The following is an 18,969-nucleotide window of genomic DNA, read 5'->3' as shown; positions in this document are numbered from 1 at the left end:
GCGGGCCGGGACTTTCTTCCTCGACCCCGCACGCTCTCACGCGCACAGTCGGAGGGAAACGACCCGGGCCAGGAAAAAAGGGCCCCTGGACTCCGGGTTTCCCGGCGCCCGCCGCGCATCTCACCGCCCAGGAAACAAATAAACAAACAACAACAACAAAAACACCCGCGCCTAGAAGCACGTGCGCCCAGAGCGGGAGCCGCGCGCCTGCGCAGTGGCGCGGGAAGGCGGGCGTGGAGTCCCGGGGGCTGCTGGGAAAGAGTCAGCGAGCGGAGGCGGGGGGGGGGGGTGGGGAGGAGGAGGAGGAGGAGGAGGAGGAGGAGGAGGGGGCGGTGGCGAGAAGTGGGCGGGGCGGAGGGAGGAGGGGCGGGGCGGCCTGGGGGCGGAGAAAGCGAGGGGCGGGGCGGCAGGGGCGGGCCTTCCCGGAGGAGGGGCCTCCCTCCTCCACTTCCTGTTTGCCGGTACTTCTGATTCCGGGTCAAGGGAGTTCACCTCCTCTCCCCTCCGCGGCGGCTCCGGCACCCTCGGTGACAGCGGCTCCTGACTCAGCCCGGGGCCGGTTTCCTCGTCGGACCCGCGGGAGCCGGGACGCCCCTCGCCGCCGCGGCCGCGGAGCCCACGCGTCCTGCAGCAGCCGCCTCCCGGCCCCGGCCCCCCGCGGGCCCCGCCGGCCGCCCGGCGCTGATGCCCAGGGGGACGGCGGGCCCGGGGCTGCGCAGGCCGGCCGCGAGCGCCGCGGGCTCCTAGGCGCCGCCCGCCGGGGCTGGATGGGCCCGCCCGCCCCCTAGATGCGGCCGCTGCGGCGGCGTTGGCGGTGCCCGGTCCCGCTGCGGCTGCGCCCCGAGTCCCGCCGCGCCCCGGGCCCTCCTCCCCCCGCGCCCCGCGGCCCGGGCCGGGCGGCGCGGCCACCACCATGGACAAGATCCTGGAGGGCCTGGTGAGCTCCTCGCACCCGCTGCCCCTCAAGCGCGTGATCGTGCGCCGGGTGGTGGAGTCGGCCGAGCACTGGCTGGACAAGGCGCAGTGCGAGGCCATGTTCGACCTGACCACCCGGCTCATCCTGGAGGGCCAGGACCCGTTCCAGCGGCAGGTGGGCCACCAGGTGCTGGAGGCCTACGCGCGCTACCACCGGCCCGAGTTCGAGGCCTTCTTCAGCAAGCCCTTCGTGCTGGGCCTCCTGCAGCGGGGCTACCACGCGCTGGACAGGAAGGACGTGGCCATCCTGGACTACATCCACACCGGCCTGAAGCTGATCATGAGCTGCCCGTCCGTGCTGGACCTGTTCGGCGCGCTGCAGGTGGAGGTGCTGCGCCTGGTGTGCGAGCGGCCCGAGCCGCCGCTCTGCGCGCGCCTCAGCGACCTGCTGGGCGACTTCGGCCAGTGCGTGCCCAAGGGGAAGCTGGCCGTCACCTTCTGCCAGCAGCTGGTGCGCACCATCGGCCACTTCCAGTGCGCGTCCAGCCAGGAGAAGGAGCTGCGCGAGTACGTGTCGCAGGTGACCAAGGTGAGCGGGCTGCTGCAGAACATCTGGAAGGCCGAGCCCGCCACGCTGCTGCCCTCGCTGCAGGAGGTCTTCGCCAGCATCTCCTCCACCGGTGAGCCGGCCCCGGGTCCCGCCTTCTCGGGTTTGGGTTTTAGGACTTGCCGGGGCGAGGGCTGCGTCCAGGGCCGCCCCGGGTGCGGGTGGAGCGCTCCCTGGGCCGCCCGGACCTTTGGCCCCGAGCAGGTTGCCTCGTGGCCCGGGAGTGCTTGGGGGCTGCCGGCTCCCGGGGCCCGGCCGGCCGGCGCTGCCCGCTGACTCAGAGCTGCTGCCGCCCTGTCATCTGCTGCTAACGAGCGTGCCCACCCCCGCCCGCGCTGCCCGCGCCGCGTCGGCCCGGCCAGTCCCGTCCCCTCCAGGGGCCCGGGCAGCGCGTCTTTGGTCTTTGACTGTGGAGCGCATCCTCCCGAACGCTGGGGTCGGGGGTGGTTTCTGTTGGGGAGGGTACACGCCCGGCGGGGTGCTCGGGGTCTCCCTCCAGGCTGGGCCCCCCCCACCCCGCTCCGGGGAACTTGTTGGGGTGTCCGGCCGCGTGCGAGGCCAGTGCCCCGCCTCCTGCCGTTAAGCTGGTGTTTGAAGGGTGGGTGACGCCTGTTCTCGGCCCCACGGCGGGTTACAGGTGGAATTGGGGGCGCGAGGGACGCGGGTTCCGTCTCGGGGTGTTGGGCAGCATCCTGAGCACGGCGAGAGGGTACCAGCCGGGCCCCCTCCCCCCTGGCACTCCTCGCCGGGCTCCGGGCTCCTGCTCCGTGGGTTGTGGAAGGAGATGCCCAGCGCCTGTTGACTTCCTCCCCTCGCTCCAGTCATCCTCCCTGGCGGCGGTTCAAGACCCAGCTTGGGAAGAGGGCGTCTGCCTTTCATCTCGGGCGCAGACCGCACGCGCCCTGGCGAATTCAGTACATTGACGGATGACCTGGCCACCCTAGTTGGTTTTCATTGTTCTTTTAAGGACTCATAGTCCCGGGTGGGTGGAGCTGGGAGGTTTCCCCAGAACTCCTCCCGCTCTAGAGGAAACGGTGGGTTTACCTAATAATCTCAGTCTCCCCAATTCACCTTTCATTTCTTTAAAGTTTTTTTTTAAATCATCCTTACAGCAACCTAATTGCTACTTTAATTGGTATTTACATCACCTTGGAGGATCTAAAAATAGACAGGAACTACCTTACATTTCTTGTATTTTTTTTAATTGATTATAGTTAAGGCAGTATGGTTACAGTAACGTCAGTAGTATGGTTACAGATAAAAAATTTTAAGTTCATGCTATTGATGTACAAAGATCCAGCCCACCACCAAACACCAAACCCGACCCCCTATCCTTACCGAGTTTCTGTTCTGACTACTGGTTTCCGCACAGAATAGGAAAGAGTGCAGGCAGGTCAGGTCTGGACTGACTAAGCGACAGTAGACAGTGATTTTCTCTTGCTGTGGTTCTGTCTCCACAGTGGGTCCTACTCTCTCCTGAGGGCCCCCGTCCCCCCAGGTCACCCAGCCCTGTGTGGAGTGTCCCCCCAACAGATGGATCCGGCTGCTCAGCTTCTTCCCCTCCCAACTCCTGTTTGCCCAGGAATTTTTTGTGTAAACTTTTTACGCAACCCCAGTATAGAGGTACGTAAATAGAAACGTGAAGTTGAACACTAGTTGATAAGAAGTTGATAACGAGTCTTCAATTTATTTTAAGACAAGTTAGCCCGCCCCCAAAGCCCCACTCAGTGCCATGACCCCACCTTGGGTCCTGACTGTGGGTTCTGGAGGTAGGTGGCTGCTCCCTGCTTGACACTGGGGATCCGTGGGCTTAGCTGGTTTGGGCAAATAGTTGTCTCAGTGTTGCAGTTACCTTCTCAACTGTTCTCTGACCATCTAGACGCGGCGTATGAGCCTTCCGTGGCGTTGGCGAGCCTGGTGCAGCATATCCCTCTCCAGATGATCACGGTTCTTATCAGGAGCCTGACCACAGACCCCAATGTCAAGGACGCCAGCATGACCCAAGCTCTGTGCAGGTACCTCACCACGCGGCCTACGATTACCAGGGAGTGTTACAGCGCTGCGTTTTGTGGGGAATAAACGATCTTAGAGAAAAATGGAATCACGTACATAGGCACATTCCAGATCAATTAGAATGACTTAATTTAACTTTAGTATACACCCTTGACAGACATCCCAGTAACTCACAAATCTACTCAGTAATTCACAAATCTACTTTTTATTTGACTTCTTAAAATTCTAACACATGTAAATGCTTACCCTCTTAGTTTATTAATTTCTTTTGTTAATTTTTTTTTTTTTTTTTTTTTGCTTTTTGGCTCACACCCAGCTATGCACAGAGTTACTCCTGGCTCATGTGCTCAGGAATCACTCCAGGCGGTGCTCAGGGGACCATATGGGATGCTGGGAATCGAACCCGGGTTGTTCGCGTGGAAGGCAAACGCCCTACCCGCTGTGCTATCACTCCAGCTCCCTCTTTTGTTAATTTTTTGTGGGTTTTTTTTTGGGGGGGGGGCCACCGCCATCAATGCTCAAGGGTTCCTCCTGACTGCACTCAGGAATTACTCCTGGTGGTGTTCAGGGAACTTGGTGGGATACTGGGAATCGAACCTGAGTTAGCGGCTTGCCCTACCTGTGTCCTATACCTGTGTTCATGGCTTGCTCTGGACCTTTGTTAGTTTCATTATTATTTCTTTAAGTTGCTTTTCTCTGGGCATTTTCCTTTTTTTTTTTAATTCCCTAGCTAAGTAAATATTTTTACTTTTACCAGGATCTAGTCTAGATAATACCCTTTCAATCTTTGTCTGAAATGCCTTCTTCTCCCCTGTGTGTTTATTTGTTTTTGGGTCTGGGGCCACACCCGGTAATGCTCACAAGCAACATGTTTCTGCATTCAGAAATTACTCCTGGCTCTGTTCTGGGCACCATCTGGATGCCAGGGCAGCTGCTTGCAGGCAAATGTCCGACCCACCGTACCGTCTGTCCCGTCCCCCCTAAACTTTTTTTGGTTCTTGTGCCAAACCCAGGTGTGTTCATGGCTTGCTCCTGGTTTTGCCCTCAGAAATTACTCCTGGCCGGCTCTGAGGACCACCTGAAGTACTGGGGATCTAACCTGTGTTGGCTGCAAGCAAGGCAAAGGCTCTACCCACAGTACTATCACTCCAGCCCCTCTTCTCCCCTGTATTTAATAAGAGACAAAATCCTCATCTGAAAGTCATTTTCAACACTTGAAAACTAATACTGCATGTCTTCTTTCGTTGTTAATGAGAAGTTAGCTGTCAATGAAAGTATCTTTCCTTTGTCAGTAGCTAGACTTTTCTAATGACTCTATACTTTTTGCCTATAATTTTTTACTCATTTGTGAGTATAAGCATAGTATTATTTATTCTTAGCACTTCTGTGCTCTTATTTGTCATTTATATATTCAAATTATATTTGTTGAGTACCTACATCAATGCCAGGCTGTGTTCAAAATATTCTTCTCATGGGAAGCTTTCTAATTGGAGAGGTGATAACCAAGAACATCTCTCATTGATTCCAAGATCTGTCCTGATTTTAAAGATGTTAAAATATAGACATGCACAGTCATTGGTGTGTGCTAGTACAATTGACAGGACTTTCCTTGTCTCCGTGCACATAAACTAATTATGCATCTTGAAACTAACTGACCTTACTTTAGACTTAAAAAGTATTATTTTTCTTAAATGCAGTATTTTGCTAAAAGGGCAGGAAACATTTGATTCCCCAGATAGTGTCTATTTATCAGCAGTGCCAGGAATCCAGCTCCAACCCACACATGTGCAGACATTAGCCTGTCCTGAGCCACGTACCCAGCATCTAATTAGTATCGGCGATTTGATGGTTTTCAAGTTCCTTTTATTTTTGTTTTGTTTTTAGCTTTTGAAAACAATAGTTTCATTTTTCAATGAATTTGAGTTCCTTCTCAGAGTCAACCACTTTGCTAGTTTTGGGGATCCAAAGATCCCCAGATATTTGAAAATAGAAAGCAAAGACTGAAATTACTGCTCTTAAGTTCATCATCTAGGGAAGGAAATTCCATAAAAGTACATAAATTATAGGGACCAGAGCAATAGTATAGTGGGTTGGTTGCCTTGCCTGCGGCAACCCCATTCCCTCCCTGGCACCCTGCATAGTCCTCTGAGCCCGTCAGGAGTGATCCCTGAGCATCACTGGGTAGGCCCCTCAGAAGAAAAAAAGTACACAAATAATATTTGTATATTTTTGTAAGAAGTTAAACTGGTATACCAGAGTTAAGTAAAATGTCTTTATAGTCAAATAGTAACCAATACAGGGTGGATAAAATCCTGTCATTGGCCATAAAAATGACTCAGCTGAGTTTTAGCAAATGCAAGTCCAAAGAACTGGAGCAAAACTAGAGTACACCAAAAAACATTGCTTTTTTTTTTTTCTTTTGGGGGGGGGCCTTTTTGGGTCACACCCAGCTATGCTCAGAGGTTACTCCTGGCTCTGCACTCAAGAATTACTCCTTGGCGGTGCACGGGAGACCATATAGGATGCTGGGAATCAAACCCGGGTCGGCCCTACCCGCTGTTGTATTGCTCCAGCCCCAAAATACTGCGTTTTGTGCCAGCAGACCTCAGGTCAAATGACGGTACTGCTGTTTATTATGTAACTGTTGATCTTTTAACTTTCCTTATCAGTTTGAGGACAGAAAACATGACTTCTGTTTTAGTCTCAGCACTAAACCTGTTACTTAATAGACACTCGGATTTTTGGTGAAAGACTTGTGCTATTCGTGACTTGAAATTTTGTTGTAAGTAGTTTGGATATAGGTACACGTGCGACAAGGTAAGGAATGACGGCAGCTCTCGGGAGATGAGGTGCTGAGGATTGAGCTCGGGTCCACTGCGTGCGAGGCAAACACTGTACTTGCTGTACTGGCGCCTCAGCCCCTCACACAAACACTTTCTAAAATCTTGCCATTCCAGAGCCCCGTGAAGCGATTCATGTAGGTCTCCTTCAGGTCTTAGATCTTTGGGCCCAGAGAGTAGTCTAGGTGGGTAGAGTGCTGCCTTGCTCATCGCCCACCCAGATTGGATCCCTGGCATCAACCTTGCCGGGAATGATCCCTGAGCACCACTCGGTGTGGCCAGGAAATACAAAACAAAACAATGGAAGTGTTCCTCAGTGCCAGTACCTAACGGTGTGTAGCTAACTCCTTGTGACACTTGTTAAGATGACCCTTTTCCCTGTCACAAACCGGCAAGAGGAGTCTTCCACTTTCTGTTTCTTGAAGAGATCTCAAAACTTATTTGGCCCTGTTGCCCCCTTTTCAGGGAAAAACAAGGTGCAGTTCCTTGGTGCAGTTCAACTGGAATTGCACCTTGTTGGAGGGAACAGAAAGCATCCCCCAGCTGCCCACATGCCCACCCCAGCCAGCTTAGGGAAGCACGAGCATTGACAGAAAAACTTTCTGTTTGTTTGGTTTTGGTTTTGGTTTCTTTGTTTGTCTTGGGGCCACACCCAGCAATGCTGCTGTGATGCTCTGTGCTCAGAAATTACTCCTGGCTCAAGGGACCTTACGGGATACCCAGCATCAAACCTGGGCCAGCTGCGTGCAAGGCAGATGTCCTACCCACGGTACCATGGCTCAGGCCCCTGCTCAAAAATGTTTATGAAAATTAGCCAAAAAGTGGTCAGAAGGTGTAGAAGAACATCCATCAGGGACTACTTGAATCATTTAACCATGGTTGTTGGAAGAAGGTGGCCAGAAAAATAAGAAGGAAAATTAAATGTGCTGAGGGAACAACTGATGAAATATTAAAGGCAGTGACATTATCCTGTTCAATGTAGATCTGATGCAACTGTTACAAAAATAACCATATCAGTTGCAAACTTGGTGCCTTTATTTAATTTAGCATATTTATTTTTGGTGTTTGGGCCACACACGATAGTTCTGTGGTGTTTCTCCTGACTGTCGCTTCAGGGTCACTCTTGGGGGTGCTCTGGGGATCACGGCCCCCCGCTGCTTCGAATGCCGTCACTCAGTGGAGCTGTCCCTGGCCCCAGGAGTCAGTGCTGTTAACATGCTAGCTGCTCCTTTGAGTGTATGTATTTATGTCTGGCATTTCGCATAGTCATGGTAGTTATGGCTGTGGGTGTTGATAAAGAATGTTTGACTCTTCTGACTTGAGAGCAGTTCTACGAAATAAGCATGTTAGTGTGATGTGTGGTTGAGGAAACAGGTAGGTAACTTACGAAAAGGATTAAGGGTCAGTGGTCGGTTGAAATTTGTAAGCTAAACCACTGACTTGGAAATCTGATTTTCCTCTTCCCATTGTATTATTTCATAATACTTGATGGAATGATGTAAGTCTTAACCCTTGCAGAATCCCCAGTTGTCTCTTCTCCGTCAAACCGGGTTTGTATTCAGGAAGAGAAGCGCTCACTCCGGCAGAATGGGGCCTTTAACAGATAGTGATCCTTTCAGTGGCCTTCTACAAACCTCTAAGTTTGCTTTTGTTTTCTTTGGTCACTGTGTTTGCCGTACAGGGACACTGTGCCCTAGGGAGGGGTGGGGCACCAGAGTGATGCAGGGTGGGTCAAGAGCTGGGAGGGGGGCTGGTGCTGAATGCTTTGTGCCTTTTGTTTGTTTGTTTTGAAACAGGGAAATAGGCTACATAAGCTTGGGAGCCTCTGGAATACTTGGATTTTGAAAGAGATTAAGAAACTTTATTGCAAATTATCCTTTGGTAGTTCATATTATATTGGACAGTGATCATCAGGAAGGAGAGTTCATAATTCATAGTTAATAAACATGTATCTTGGCTCACGTAACTCTTCTGGTTTTTGTTTTGGGGCCACACCCAGCCATACTCAAGGGTCACTCCTGGTGTTGCTTGGGGGACCTTCTGGGATGCCCGGGATCTGGCCTGGGGTTGGCCAAATGCAAGGCAAGCGCCCTACCTGCTTATGCTTGTCTCCGGCCTCCTCAGATAACTCTCCTTGAACTGTTCTTAAATTCATCTCATGATTCCTTGATGCCCCTATAAAGCAGAAATGTAAAACTTTGCACCTATATGGAATGAATTTACCTGAAGTTCCTTTATATAAATAAATTGATATTAAGAATGAGCTCCAGGGCCGGAGCGATCATCCAGCGGGTAGAGCATTTATTTGCCTTGCACTCAGACGACCCGGGTTCAATCCCCCAAGCACCTGTAGGGAGTAATTCCTGAGTGCAGAGCCAGGACCAACCCCTGAGCATCACTGAGAGTGACCCAAAAAAAAAAAAAAGAGAACAAGCCCCAAGGTTATGGCTCAGTGATAGAGTACCTGTTTGACACGTTTATAACCCTAAGTTCCAACCCTGCACCAAAAAGAAACTTAACAGATGGAGAACTGCTTCAGTAGAAACACACAGTATGTTCGTGTCTGGGTCGTTTCTAGATTCATTCTGAGTCGTGCCTTTCACAAGCAGCTTCAGTCCCAACAGGAGTGGTTTCCCAGTGGGCTTGTTCCTCACAACCAGACAATGTTTAAACTATTTTTAGTGCTGATAGTTTTGTTCCCTTCGATTTGCAGGATGATTGACTGGTTGTCCTGGCCGTTGGCTCAGCATGTGGACACGTGGGTGATCGCCCTCCTGAAAGGTCTGGCAGCTGTCCAGAAATTCACTATTCTCATAGATGTTACTTTGCTGAAAATAGAACTGGTGAGTGGGAGTGTATAAGTCTATTTGAATGTACACACTCATCCATCTCTCTTTCTGCCCCTTAAAGCATCTAATAGTATGTTCCCCCTTTGGGTTTCGTTCTAGAGAATAATCTTGGTTTATTAGAAGTTTAGAATGTTGTTAACTCATTAAAATTTTTGTTTTCAAGTAGCTGATATGCAAAAAGGTATTCCTCTCATTTTTTCTTAATCAATTTTTTACTACAGTTAATGTACAAAACTATCTTTACACTTTCCCAGGTGTGGTTAAGGAAAAAAAAAATAAGAGAACATCTAAGTTTTCCAGACCTTTCCTTTTCTGACCTGCCCGAAGCGTTAGGCCCAGTTGAATCACGCCTTCTTGAAGCTCGTCGCTTACCTCGCAACCAGGATGTTTCAGTTTTCTAGTTTTTGTCCTAACTCATTGGCTTCTTGGCTTCTGCTAGTAGACCTCAGCCTGGAGTATGTGGCATTCGGGCTTTGACCAGTTTCCTTTTTGACCCATCCTCAAACGGATTGTGTATGCTTCATTGTTTCCTGGCTTCACATCGTCCCTCAGGCCGAGGTGATGGCTCACAGAACAGTGGAGAATTCTGGGCTCGCAGACCCCCGAGTTCTCTCAGCGCACACTGCTGCCCAAGACTTCCCCAAACGACCCCTGAGTACCTCAAAAAGAAAGAAAATCTCTGCGTTAACAACTGCCGGGCTTTCTGTCGCCGATTACTCTCCGGGAACCTTGTGTCCATGTAGCCAGCTGTCTGTCCCTGGGTCTCAAGTCGTTCATCTGCACTGTAGCACCTGATGTTTCCTTCCCAGCTGTGATATTCTGTGCCGTAACAAATGGCACCTAGACTTCCTCAGACCGAAAGCCTTAAGCCTCTGCTGTCTCCTTTCCTTCCTTCTCCCCCGTGTATTACAGAGACTGTATCCGCCTTGCAGACATCCAGGCCTGCAACATAAGCAGGAGCTGAGCTCCAGATTGAGTCACCAGCACCGTGTGAGGTGTGGCCCTAGAACAAGGCCCCCCAACCCCTGCCCCCAAAAGATACAGGGCCCCGGGGTTAAGGCACCTGTCTGCTTCACAGCCCGTCTCTCCAGATCTCTAGCACGTGTACATGACTGAGTACAGAGCTGGGAGTACCTGAATGTGGCCCCAGACCCAAATAAGCAGATAAACAGAACTGACCTAGATTCCCAGGGCTCTCAGCCCGAGCGTCAAAGCAGGCTTTGCTCACGCTGCAGTGATGGCCTGAGCCTCCCGCCGGACCCGGCCCACGGCTGCAGTCACTTACTGAATGTGGGGGTGGGGCGTCGCCAAGGAGTTGGCAGTTGTCAGAGATAACGTGGAACTGTCCTGACTTCATTCTGCATCAACCACAGACTGATTCCAGAGTGATTCTGGCAGCACTCCTGTGGTCTCTCAGACAAGAAGTGGCTCTAAGTAGAGAAATCTTAAGAAGCTGTGCTCTACACAGTAAACCCGGCAAGATCACAGATTTTTGTTTGTTGGTTTGGGGACCACACCCAGTGATGCTCAGGGTTACTCCTGGCTCTGCAGTCAGGAATCACTCCTGGCAGTGCTCAGGGGATCATATGGGACGCGGGAATGGAACCCAGGTCTGCCACAGTAAACCATACCACTGAACTATCTCTCTGGCCCCAGATCTGAGATGTTTTTGATAGTTTTGTGCCCCAGGCCCTTGAACAGTGCTGAGCTCATTACCAGGTGCCTATCACCAGGCGTTGAATGAGTAATGAACCAGGGAGCTCTACACTGCATGTACATGACTTGACAAGGTTTTACTTGTTTGTGGCATTGTGTTGGTTAGGCCGTTGGGTTCATTTAAACTCTATGATTATGTCCCTCATCCTTTTCCTTCCCTAGAGTTTAATAAGATGTGTTATGACAAAAACTTTCCTGGAGGAAGAAGAATATTCATAGAAATCATTTTGGCCCTGGGGAAGTAAGCACTGATTGGGTTAGTGGTTTCCTGCTAACACGGTGGCTGTCTTGTCTTCTTTTGAAGGTTTTTAATCGACTTTGGTTTCCTCTTGTGAGACCTGGTGCTCTTGCAGTTCTTTCTCACATGCTGCTTAGTTTCCAGCATTCTCCTGAGGCTTTCCACTTGGTAAGTTATGACCCACCATTCTGCATTGAAATTTCTTGCTACGCATTTTTAGATTACTATTGAGTCACCTTTTAGTCAGTTAAAAAAGAAAAAATTGCAGGTTAGTCCTAAATATGACTATCATCACATAACTATGACTCCAGAGAAAATTGAGAATGTAGAATTTCCCTCCAGAGAATTATTTTTCAGAGTGTGTGAGTCTGATTAAAACTGTTCCACATGAAGCCACTACCAGAAGTGGGCTGACATCTGTCTCTCACGGTGAACCCACTGGCACCCGGTGGGTTCCACCTGCACCCGTGAACAGCGTAGGAGAAAAATGGTAGAAAACCACTGACTAATGCTCTGGGACTTGGTACGCATGGAACAGTCTTATGCATACAGCCAGAGTTCACATTGTTCCTTCTTTTTCAACACAGCTCATGGGCTCCACCTAAAACTAAGTCCAGAGTCCGAGAAGTCCTGCCACTTTTAACCAACAGCAGCATCATTAGTTCTGGGGGGGGGTTGGGTTGGTTTGGTTTTGGTTTGTGGGGGGGCCACACCTGACAATGCTCAGGGGTTACTCCTGAATGCACTCGGGAATCACTCCCGGCAGTGCTCAGGGGACCAAATGGGATGCTGGGGACCAAACCCACTCGAGCACCTTCCCCGCTACACTGTTGCTCTGGCCCCTGAATCACTAGTTTTGTTTGATTTGACTTGAGTTGTTTGATGATCACTTAGTACAGGTGATAAATAACAGAACGTTTTTTTGGAGACCTGTTTATCTGTCGCAAGCATCCCAGAAATTTAACAGCTTTATAGAATAGAAACCGTTACCAACACAGCTGTGGTATCAGTTTCTTATGAATGCTGACTGACCCACGACATCCAAATTTAGAGGAGATTCTGATAAAGTACAGAGTTTGAGGGGCTGATTTTTAACGGAAAATAGAACTGGCCTTAGAGAAGTAAAGCTTCACAGATTGGTTATTTGGTGCCCCATTTCCATTTATGGAAAACACCGGCATCTGTAAGTTCAGTATGAATAAGTGATTACATTATACCTGAGCACTGTGGTTGAGTGAGCTTTGCTGTTAATTGCCATAATTGGTGAACTTGAACATCAGTTAATGGCCTTATTTTGGTTACAGAAATAAAATCAAACTTTAGCTTATTAACAAATCTTCCAAGTAGAAACTCTTCCAGAGTAAAAACGTGTACTTGTCCCAGTCTCCCGGCACTTTAAAGAAAGGCTCTTCAGGGAAAGATTTATTTTCAGAAGTTTGGAGGAGACTCCCTGACTGAGTCATCCCTGCTGGTGTTAATTGCTTTTCACAATGACACATTCCTTAGACGCTAGTTGGTCACTTAAGCTACGTGTTCCACCTATTTCTTTGTTTACAGTATTTTTTTTAAAAAATGGAAGATATCTTACCTCATGTTACTTTTCTGTTGTTGAAAAAGTAATTGAAATGCCATTGTTGGTTGTGAAAGCTTTTACTGAACTAAATGCAATTTATTTAAGGAATTGTTAGATCTAAAATTGAAAGCGATGGGGCTGACGGTACGGACCCAGGTGGCCAAGCACATGCCTTGCGTGGAGGAGACTCTGGGTTCCATCTCTGATACTGCACGACCCCCGCCCCCCAGCACTGTCAGGTGTGGCCTCCAAGACAGTAATCAAAAAAAGATTAGAAATTTTTTTTTTTTTTTAACCAACTTAGGAGAACCTCAAACAGAGACCCAGCTGCTGCCTAATGGCAAAGCCTGCTACTCAGTTAAAACTTAACTTGGGCATTTAGTTCTCTCGAGGTAGTCAGACTGTTTAGAACTCAACTCAGAAGAAAATTCATCGTAGGGGTTACTCAGAGTGGACAAGAATCTGCAATCACTTGCTCCAGAGTATTTTAAAACAAACCAAGATTGATGTTATCATATGTGTGGGGTACTAAGTTGCTTTTCTTGGTATTTTTAAATATAGAAAAAATATTTTTAAAGCTATGGCAGATGGTAGTAAGGAAAGAAAAATAAACAGGACTTCTAATTAAAGATCACATATATTTCCTAAAACAGCAACTTAAGTTTACTGGGTAATATAACACTGTTGACAGACATATAGATTTATTCAATTAAAAATCACCTTTTTAAATTGGCTAGAACTAAAATGTATTAAAGATCTCTAGCACAAAGTAGAATGGCCATAGGGGTATTATTTAAGAATATAATTTTTAGGGGGCTGGAGCAATAGCACAGCGGGTAGGGCGTTTGCCTTGCACGCGGCCAACCCGGGTTCAATTCCCAGCATCCCATATGGTCCCCTGAGCACCTCCAGGAGTAATTCCTGAGTGTAAAGCCATGAGCAACCCCTGTGCATTGCCAGATGTAACCCAAAAAGCAAAAAAAAAGAATATAATTTTTTAAAACTTTTTAAATGTATTTTAATATAGACTAACCACAAATCAATCCGATTTCTGATGCCTGTGTTAAAACTACAGATTACTCCAAACTTTACTCTTACCTTGCATTAGCATCACCCCAAAAATGTACTAGAAATAGAATATTTGGTACTATCATACTAAGAATAAATGTGTGGTATCATCATTAGATGGAATAGGCATAGCACTGAAATAATCGAATTAACTCTTTGGAAGGCAGCTATGCTAACCAGTATACCACCTATGCCATGTGGAATTGACTATTTGTACAAAATATCTTGTTTTATTTTCTTGGAAACAAACATGATGACCCAATACTGATTTCTTTTATTTATAGATGTAATAATTTATTTATTATTATAAAATAACATGGTACTTAGAAATACTACTTGTATTCTACATATTTATGAACAATAATTAGATTTCCCTCTTTAACTCAAATTTCTTAAAAAATAATAGAAATTTGAGATCCTTCTATTTTTCGAACCATCACCTCATTTTGTAAGTGGGGATTATTGTTAGTAAGAATTATAGGAACATTAGTTCGTGTCCCTATACTAATCTAAAAGAAAGATAATCCCATAACTGAGCTGTAATTTTAGTAACAAGCAAAAGTTATTTCTAAGACTGGTTGAAGTAGATTTTCTGTACAGCATATGTAGAGTTCTTTCAAGTGAAAAGTATAGGTTTCACACTAGATGGAGCTCTTAAGCCAATTCTAAATTTAATCTTTTAAAAGTGTGGTTCTGATACAGGATTTAGTAAATGTAATAACCCTGACTTTTTTTTAATTCTTTTTTTTTAATCATATGACTAGAGTTATCAGGGCCCTGATTAACCCCCAGCCCCCACTCGAGGCGTTGTTTAAGGCGGCGGCACGGGGCTGGGGAGAAGGTGCAGCGGTAAAACGTGTCCTTGAATACGTGAGACCTGGTTGTGGTTCCCAGCATTGGAAAAAGCAAAAAATAGAGAGTTTATTGCCGATTTCTGTCAATTGAGAAATGGCCTTTTTCTGTCTCTTTAGGTGGTTCCCCACGTGGTCAGTCTGGTTCACTCCTTCCGCAGTGATGGGCTGCCCTCCAGCACCGCCTTCCTGGTGCAGCTGGCCGAGCTGGTCCACTGCATGATGTATCATTACTCTGGGTTTCCAGATCTCTATGAACCTATTCTGGAAGCAATAAAGGTACGAAAATAAAAATAGTTGCGCCAATATTTGCAAAACGACAGATTATAATGTGATAGATGAATGTGGGATACGCATTCTTAGAACCAACTCTTCATACTCCTGTGGTAAAAAGCTTGTTTTCTGAGGGTGGGGGGCACGCAATTAGAGTCAAGGGCTGACCCTGGGTATCTCCGAGCCACCCACCACCCCAGAAAAAAAGAAAGTATTTCTGTTTGCCATCTGTTTGTATATCTGATGATTGGTTGGATGCTACCAGTGATTACAGAGCTAAGGGGGAAATGAAAGGCTAGCTATCAATGGGAGAAATTTCTTGGTGGTGTTAATTTAATAGCAAAAATAGTTTATATTTTTTAACTGTTTTTCTCTTTTGCAATCTATAGGATTTTCCTAAGCCCAGTGAAGAGAAGATTAAATTGATTCTCAATCAAAGTGCCTGGACTTCTCAATCAAATTCTTTGGCATCTTGCTTATCTAGACTTTCTGGAAAATCTGAAACTGGAAAAACTGGTCTTATTAACCTCGGAAACACGTGTTATATGAACAGTGTTATACAAGCATTGTTTATGGCCACAGAGTAAGTCTAAATGTGACTGTTTTCTTCCCACCTGTAGACGGGGACACACACTGACGAGCGGTCAGGTCACGGTGGGGCTGTCTTCACAGTGTGAGCCGTTTCACAGAGCTGACACCTCCGGGCCTGGAGCTGCTTCCGTCCTCCGGAACAAAGTTAAAATGTTAACTTACATAATTTGGCATTCATTACACTTAGAATGTCACTCGCAAATTACTGAATTACTGACTGAATATTTACTAGTATAACATAAAAATTGACTAAGTGTTTTCCTATGTACTGTCTCTCTGCCCTTATATTATTCTGGTTTTTATAGCAATTTTTTTTTAATTTATTAGAGGTACTGTGATTTGTAATACTGTAAATGACAGATAGGGTTTCATGCCTGGAAAATTCCAGCACCACTCTCCCCCCCCCCCCCACCTCACCCCCATCGTAGTATTTTTTTTCTCATCCTGTGCTAGAACCACAGTCTTTTGGGCACTTTTATTTATTTGAAGCCACTTTTAATAATGATATGCCATGAAGAAATAACATGCCGTTATCAAAAGCCACTTCAAGCAAAAACTTTACTTTTGCGGGGCTGGAGCAATAGCACAGCGGGTAGGGCGTTTGCCTTGCACTCGGGCGACCCGGGTTCGATCCCCGGCATCCCATATGGTTCCCCAAGCACTGCCAGGAGTAATTCCTGAGTGCTTTTGTATCGTGTATGGCTGTATAAAGTACTGATTAAGAAGAACACAGTTATACTTTGTTCAACAATTTCTTTTTTCATTCACTCTAACTATGGTATGTTTTGATGGCAGTATGTATTTCATTTCATGCAGACCTGAAGGAATGGAAAAGTTGCTTACTTAAGTTATTAATAGCAACCTATTTCTAAGCACTAACCCAGAAATAGGAGTCAGGGGCTAGAAAGATCCTCTGAGGGGAAGGCACCTGCGGTGCAAGCAGCCTGGCCCCGCTAGGCCCCCACGCTGAGATGTCCTCTCAGCACCTGCAGGGTCACTCTTGAGCAGACCCAGGAATGGTCGGTCTCTGGGCACTGCCAGGTGTAGTCCGCCCACCCATGCCACAGTCACGTCACGTCCTACCCCACCTCTGTACCAATATCCCTTCAGAAAAAAAAAAATGGAAAAAGAAAAAAAAAGCACTTAGGCTATCTCCATCAGAAATAGCTGTTACGTCAGAAGTGTTTTGATTCTATTTCTTCTTTCTTCACTGCATTGTACATAGTAATAGGTGAAGGGCCCAAGGTTATTGCTGTGAAGACAATAAGTTCTTTGTTGTTGTGCAAGGGTCACACCTGGTGTTACTCAGGAGTCCTCCAAGGCAACACCCAGTGATTCTGTGGGATTTGTGTACATGAGACCAAACCGGGTCAGACACATGCAGGACATGTTCCTCACCCCTGTACTATCTCTCTGTCCCTGATAATATGTTCTTGGACTAACTCTTTTACTTGTTAAAAAAAAAAAAAAGCTTATAAGTACACGTGTTTATCCATGTATATACACAGTCTTTATATTTTATTTTCTTTGCAGTTTCAGGAGACAAGTATTATCTTTAAATTTAAATGGGTGCAATTCATTAATGAAAAAGCTCCAGCACCTTTTTGCATTTTTGGCTCATACACAGGTGAGTGTGATTGTGGTATGTGTATGTTGACTTCATTGCTGCCATCTTTGAACTTCACGGGATGTGGTGAACGTTTTTAGCTGATGAGGTAATACGTGTCTCTACCAGCACACCTAATTCATCTGCAAGTGCTAAGGAGATCCTCTAAAATATGAGTACCAGGATATGCCTTAGGTTTTAATTTCTTTAATAGTTTACAGATCAAAAGCTGGTAGATGGGAGTAAATCGTCAGTCTGCAGACCCCCTTGGAAGATGCGCTGTGTGGTCTGTGGTCACCTCCAGAGACACACGAAGGGCGCATTATTTAAGTTTTGAGCAATATATCAATATATGCTATTTACTCATAAGGAATTGTATTTTCTGGGTTTTTCTGATTTTGTGGTTTCATAGAAGTCTAAAAGAGTAAACAGCTGGAGGCAGTAGAAGGAGGCATTTAATCGATGAGATTGAGTTGATGGAAATATCTTATTTCCTACTACAAATAGAGAAATAATATCGATTATAACTTCTTTAGAAAATGGGTGATAATGATGGTCTGTGAATAATGAAAGAGATAAGATAGTTTTATAGTTCGCTGGGGGAAATGCAGTTATGCAGTTAATCTTGCAAGATGCAGGGAAATGCAGATCTTCCTTCTGAACTTTATTTCCTACTAAATTGACTTACGTATTTGCTTCGTCACTAATCTAAGTTCACTGTATACTATGCATAATATATTTGTCCATATAAGCATAATGTGTTGCATAAGCTATATTGTTAAATCAGAAGTATTGGGGATATAAAATACCTTAGGAGTTTCCCTGCTTCCGAGAAATAAATTAACAAGAGACCCTAATTAGAATTCTATCCGTTGAAACTGTCTATCACACACAACTAACAAGGATTGTTTTAGGCAGGTAGATTTCCCTATGTAATTCAAAAGGACTTTAATTTTATTGGATCACCATGAGATACAATTACAAATTTGCGTGGTTATGTTTCAGCCATTCAATGCTCGAGCACCCATCCCTCTACCAGTGCACATTTTCTACCACCATTGTTCCCAGTGTCCCTCCTGCCACCCACAGCCCCATCCCACCCCCTGCCTCTGTGCAGTACATTCTTCTTGCTCTCTAACTTGGGGCATTATGATTTGCAGTACAGATACTGGGAGGCCATCCTGTTTGGTCCTTAGTCTACTTTCAGCAGACACCTCCCATCCTGGGCGATCCCTCCAACCATCGTTTACTTAGTGGTCCCTTCTCAGTCCCAACTGCCTGAAAGGTCTGTTTCAGCTCCTTTGCTGAGAATTTTGCATGTATTTCCTTGTTCTTAATCCTCAAGAACATTCTTGAAGGTAATACAGTAGAGTCCCCTTTTTTAAAAAAAGTAGAGGGGCAGGGTTGGGTTGGAGGAGCTGATGGTGCTTGGGGCTGCTCACATCTCTGTGCTCAGAGATCACTCTCACAGTGCTCCGGACACCTTGTGGTATCAGGAGTTTCTCTGCCCCCGCGTGCCAGCATTGAGCTCTTTTCCAGTCCTGCCGGCCCGTCTGGCAGGGTCACGTCACCCGCTCTCGGGTTGTCCCCACCAGGTGGACTAGAGCCTGTGTTCCCCCAACACAGGCTTCCTGCCTTGGAGATGCCACAGCAAAAGCAAAGAGAGCTCTTAATTCTCAAAACAGCATCTTCCAGATTCCCTTCCCGTTCTGTTCAGTTGCGCCAAAATCTGATCTTTGAGCCTAGATTGCTACAGACTCCTCGAGCACCCTCTCCACTCAGCGGTGTCTCTGGGTAGCGGGAAAAGCATCCAGAACCCTAAGCATTGT

General features: G+C 47.0%; 1 protein-coding gene across 1 annotated transcript in view; it reads left to right on the top strand.

Annotated features, from left to right (window-relative positions):
* Positions 1–501: 501 nt before the first annotated feature.
* Positions 502–18,969, top strand: part of USP38 (ubiquitin specific peptidase 38) — a 28,809-nt gene continuing 10,341 nt past the window's right edge. Inside the window, exons 1-7 of the mRNA XM_004606264.2 lie at positions 502–1,595; positions 3,402–3,537; positions 9,089–9,218; positions 11,245–11,346; positions 14,791–14,949; positions 15,333–15,526; positions 17,068–17,161. Of these exons, the coding sequence (XP_004606321.2) occupies positions 914–1,595; positions 3,402–3,537; positions 9,089–9,218; positions 11,245–11,346; positions 14,791–14,949; positions 15,333–15,526; positions 17,068–17,161 (1,497 nt within the window). The 5' untranslated portion in view covers positions 502–913. The remainder of the gene's footprint in view (positions 1,596–3,401; positions 3,538–9,088; positions 9,219–11,244; positions 11,347–14,790; positions 14,950–15,332; positions 15,527–17,067; positions 17,162–18,969) is intronic.

This window comes from Sorex araneus, chromosome 7 (genome assembly GCF_027595985.1).
Source record: "Sorex araneus isolate mSorAra2 chromosome 7, mSorAra2.pri, whole genome shotgun sequence".
NCBI classification, from domain to species: Eukaryota; Metazoa; Chordata; class Mammalia; order Eulipotyphla; family Soricidae; genus Sorex; species Sorex araneus.
This window is presented reverse-complemented; position numbering and strand designations above follow the sequence as displayed.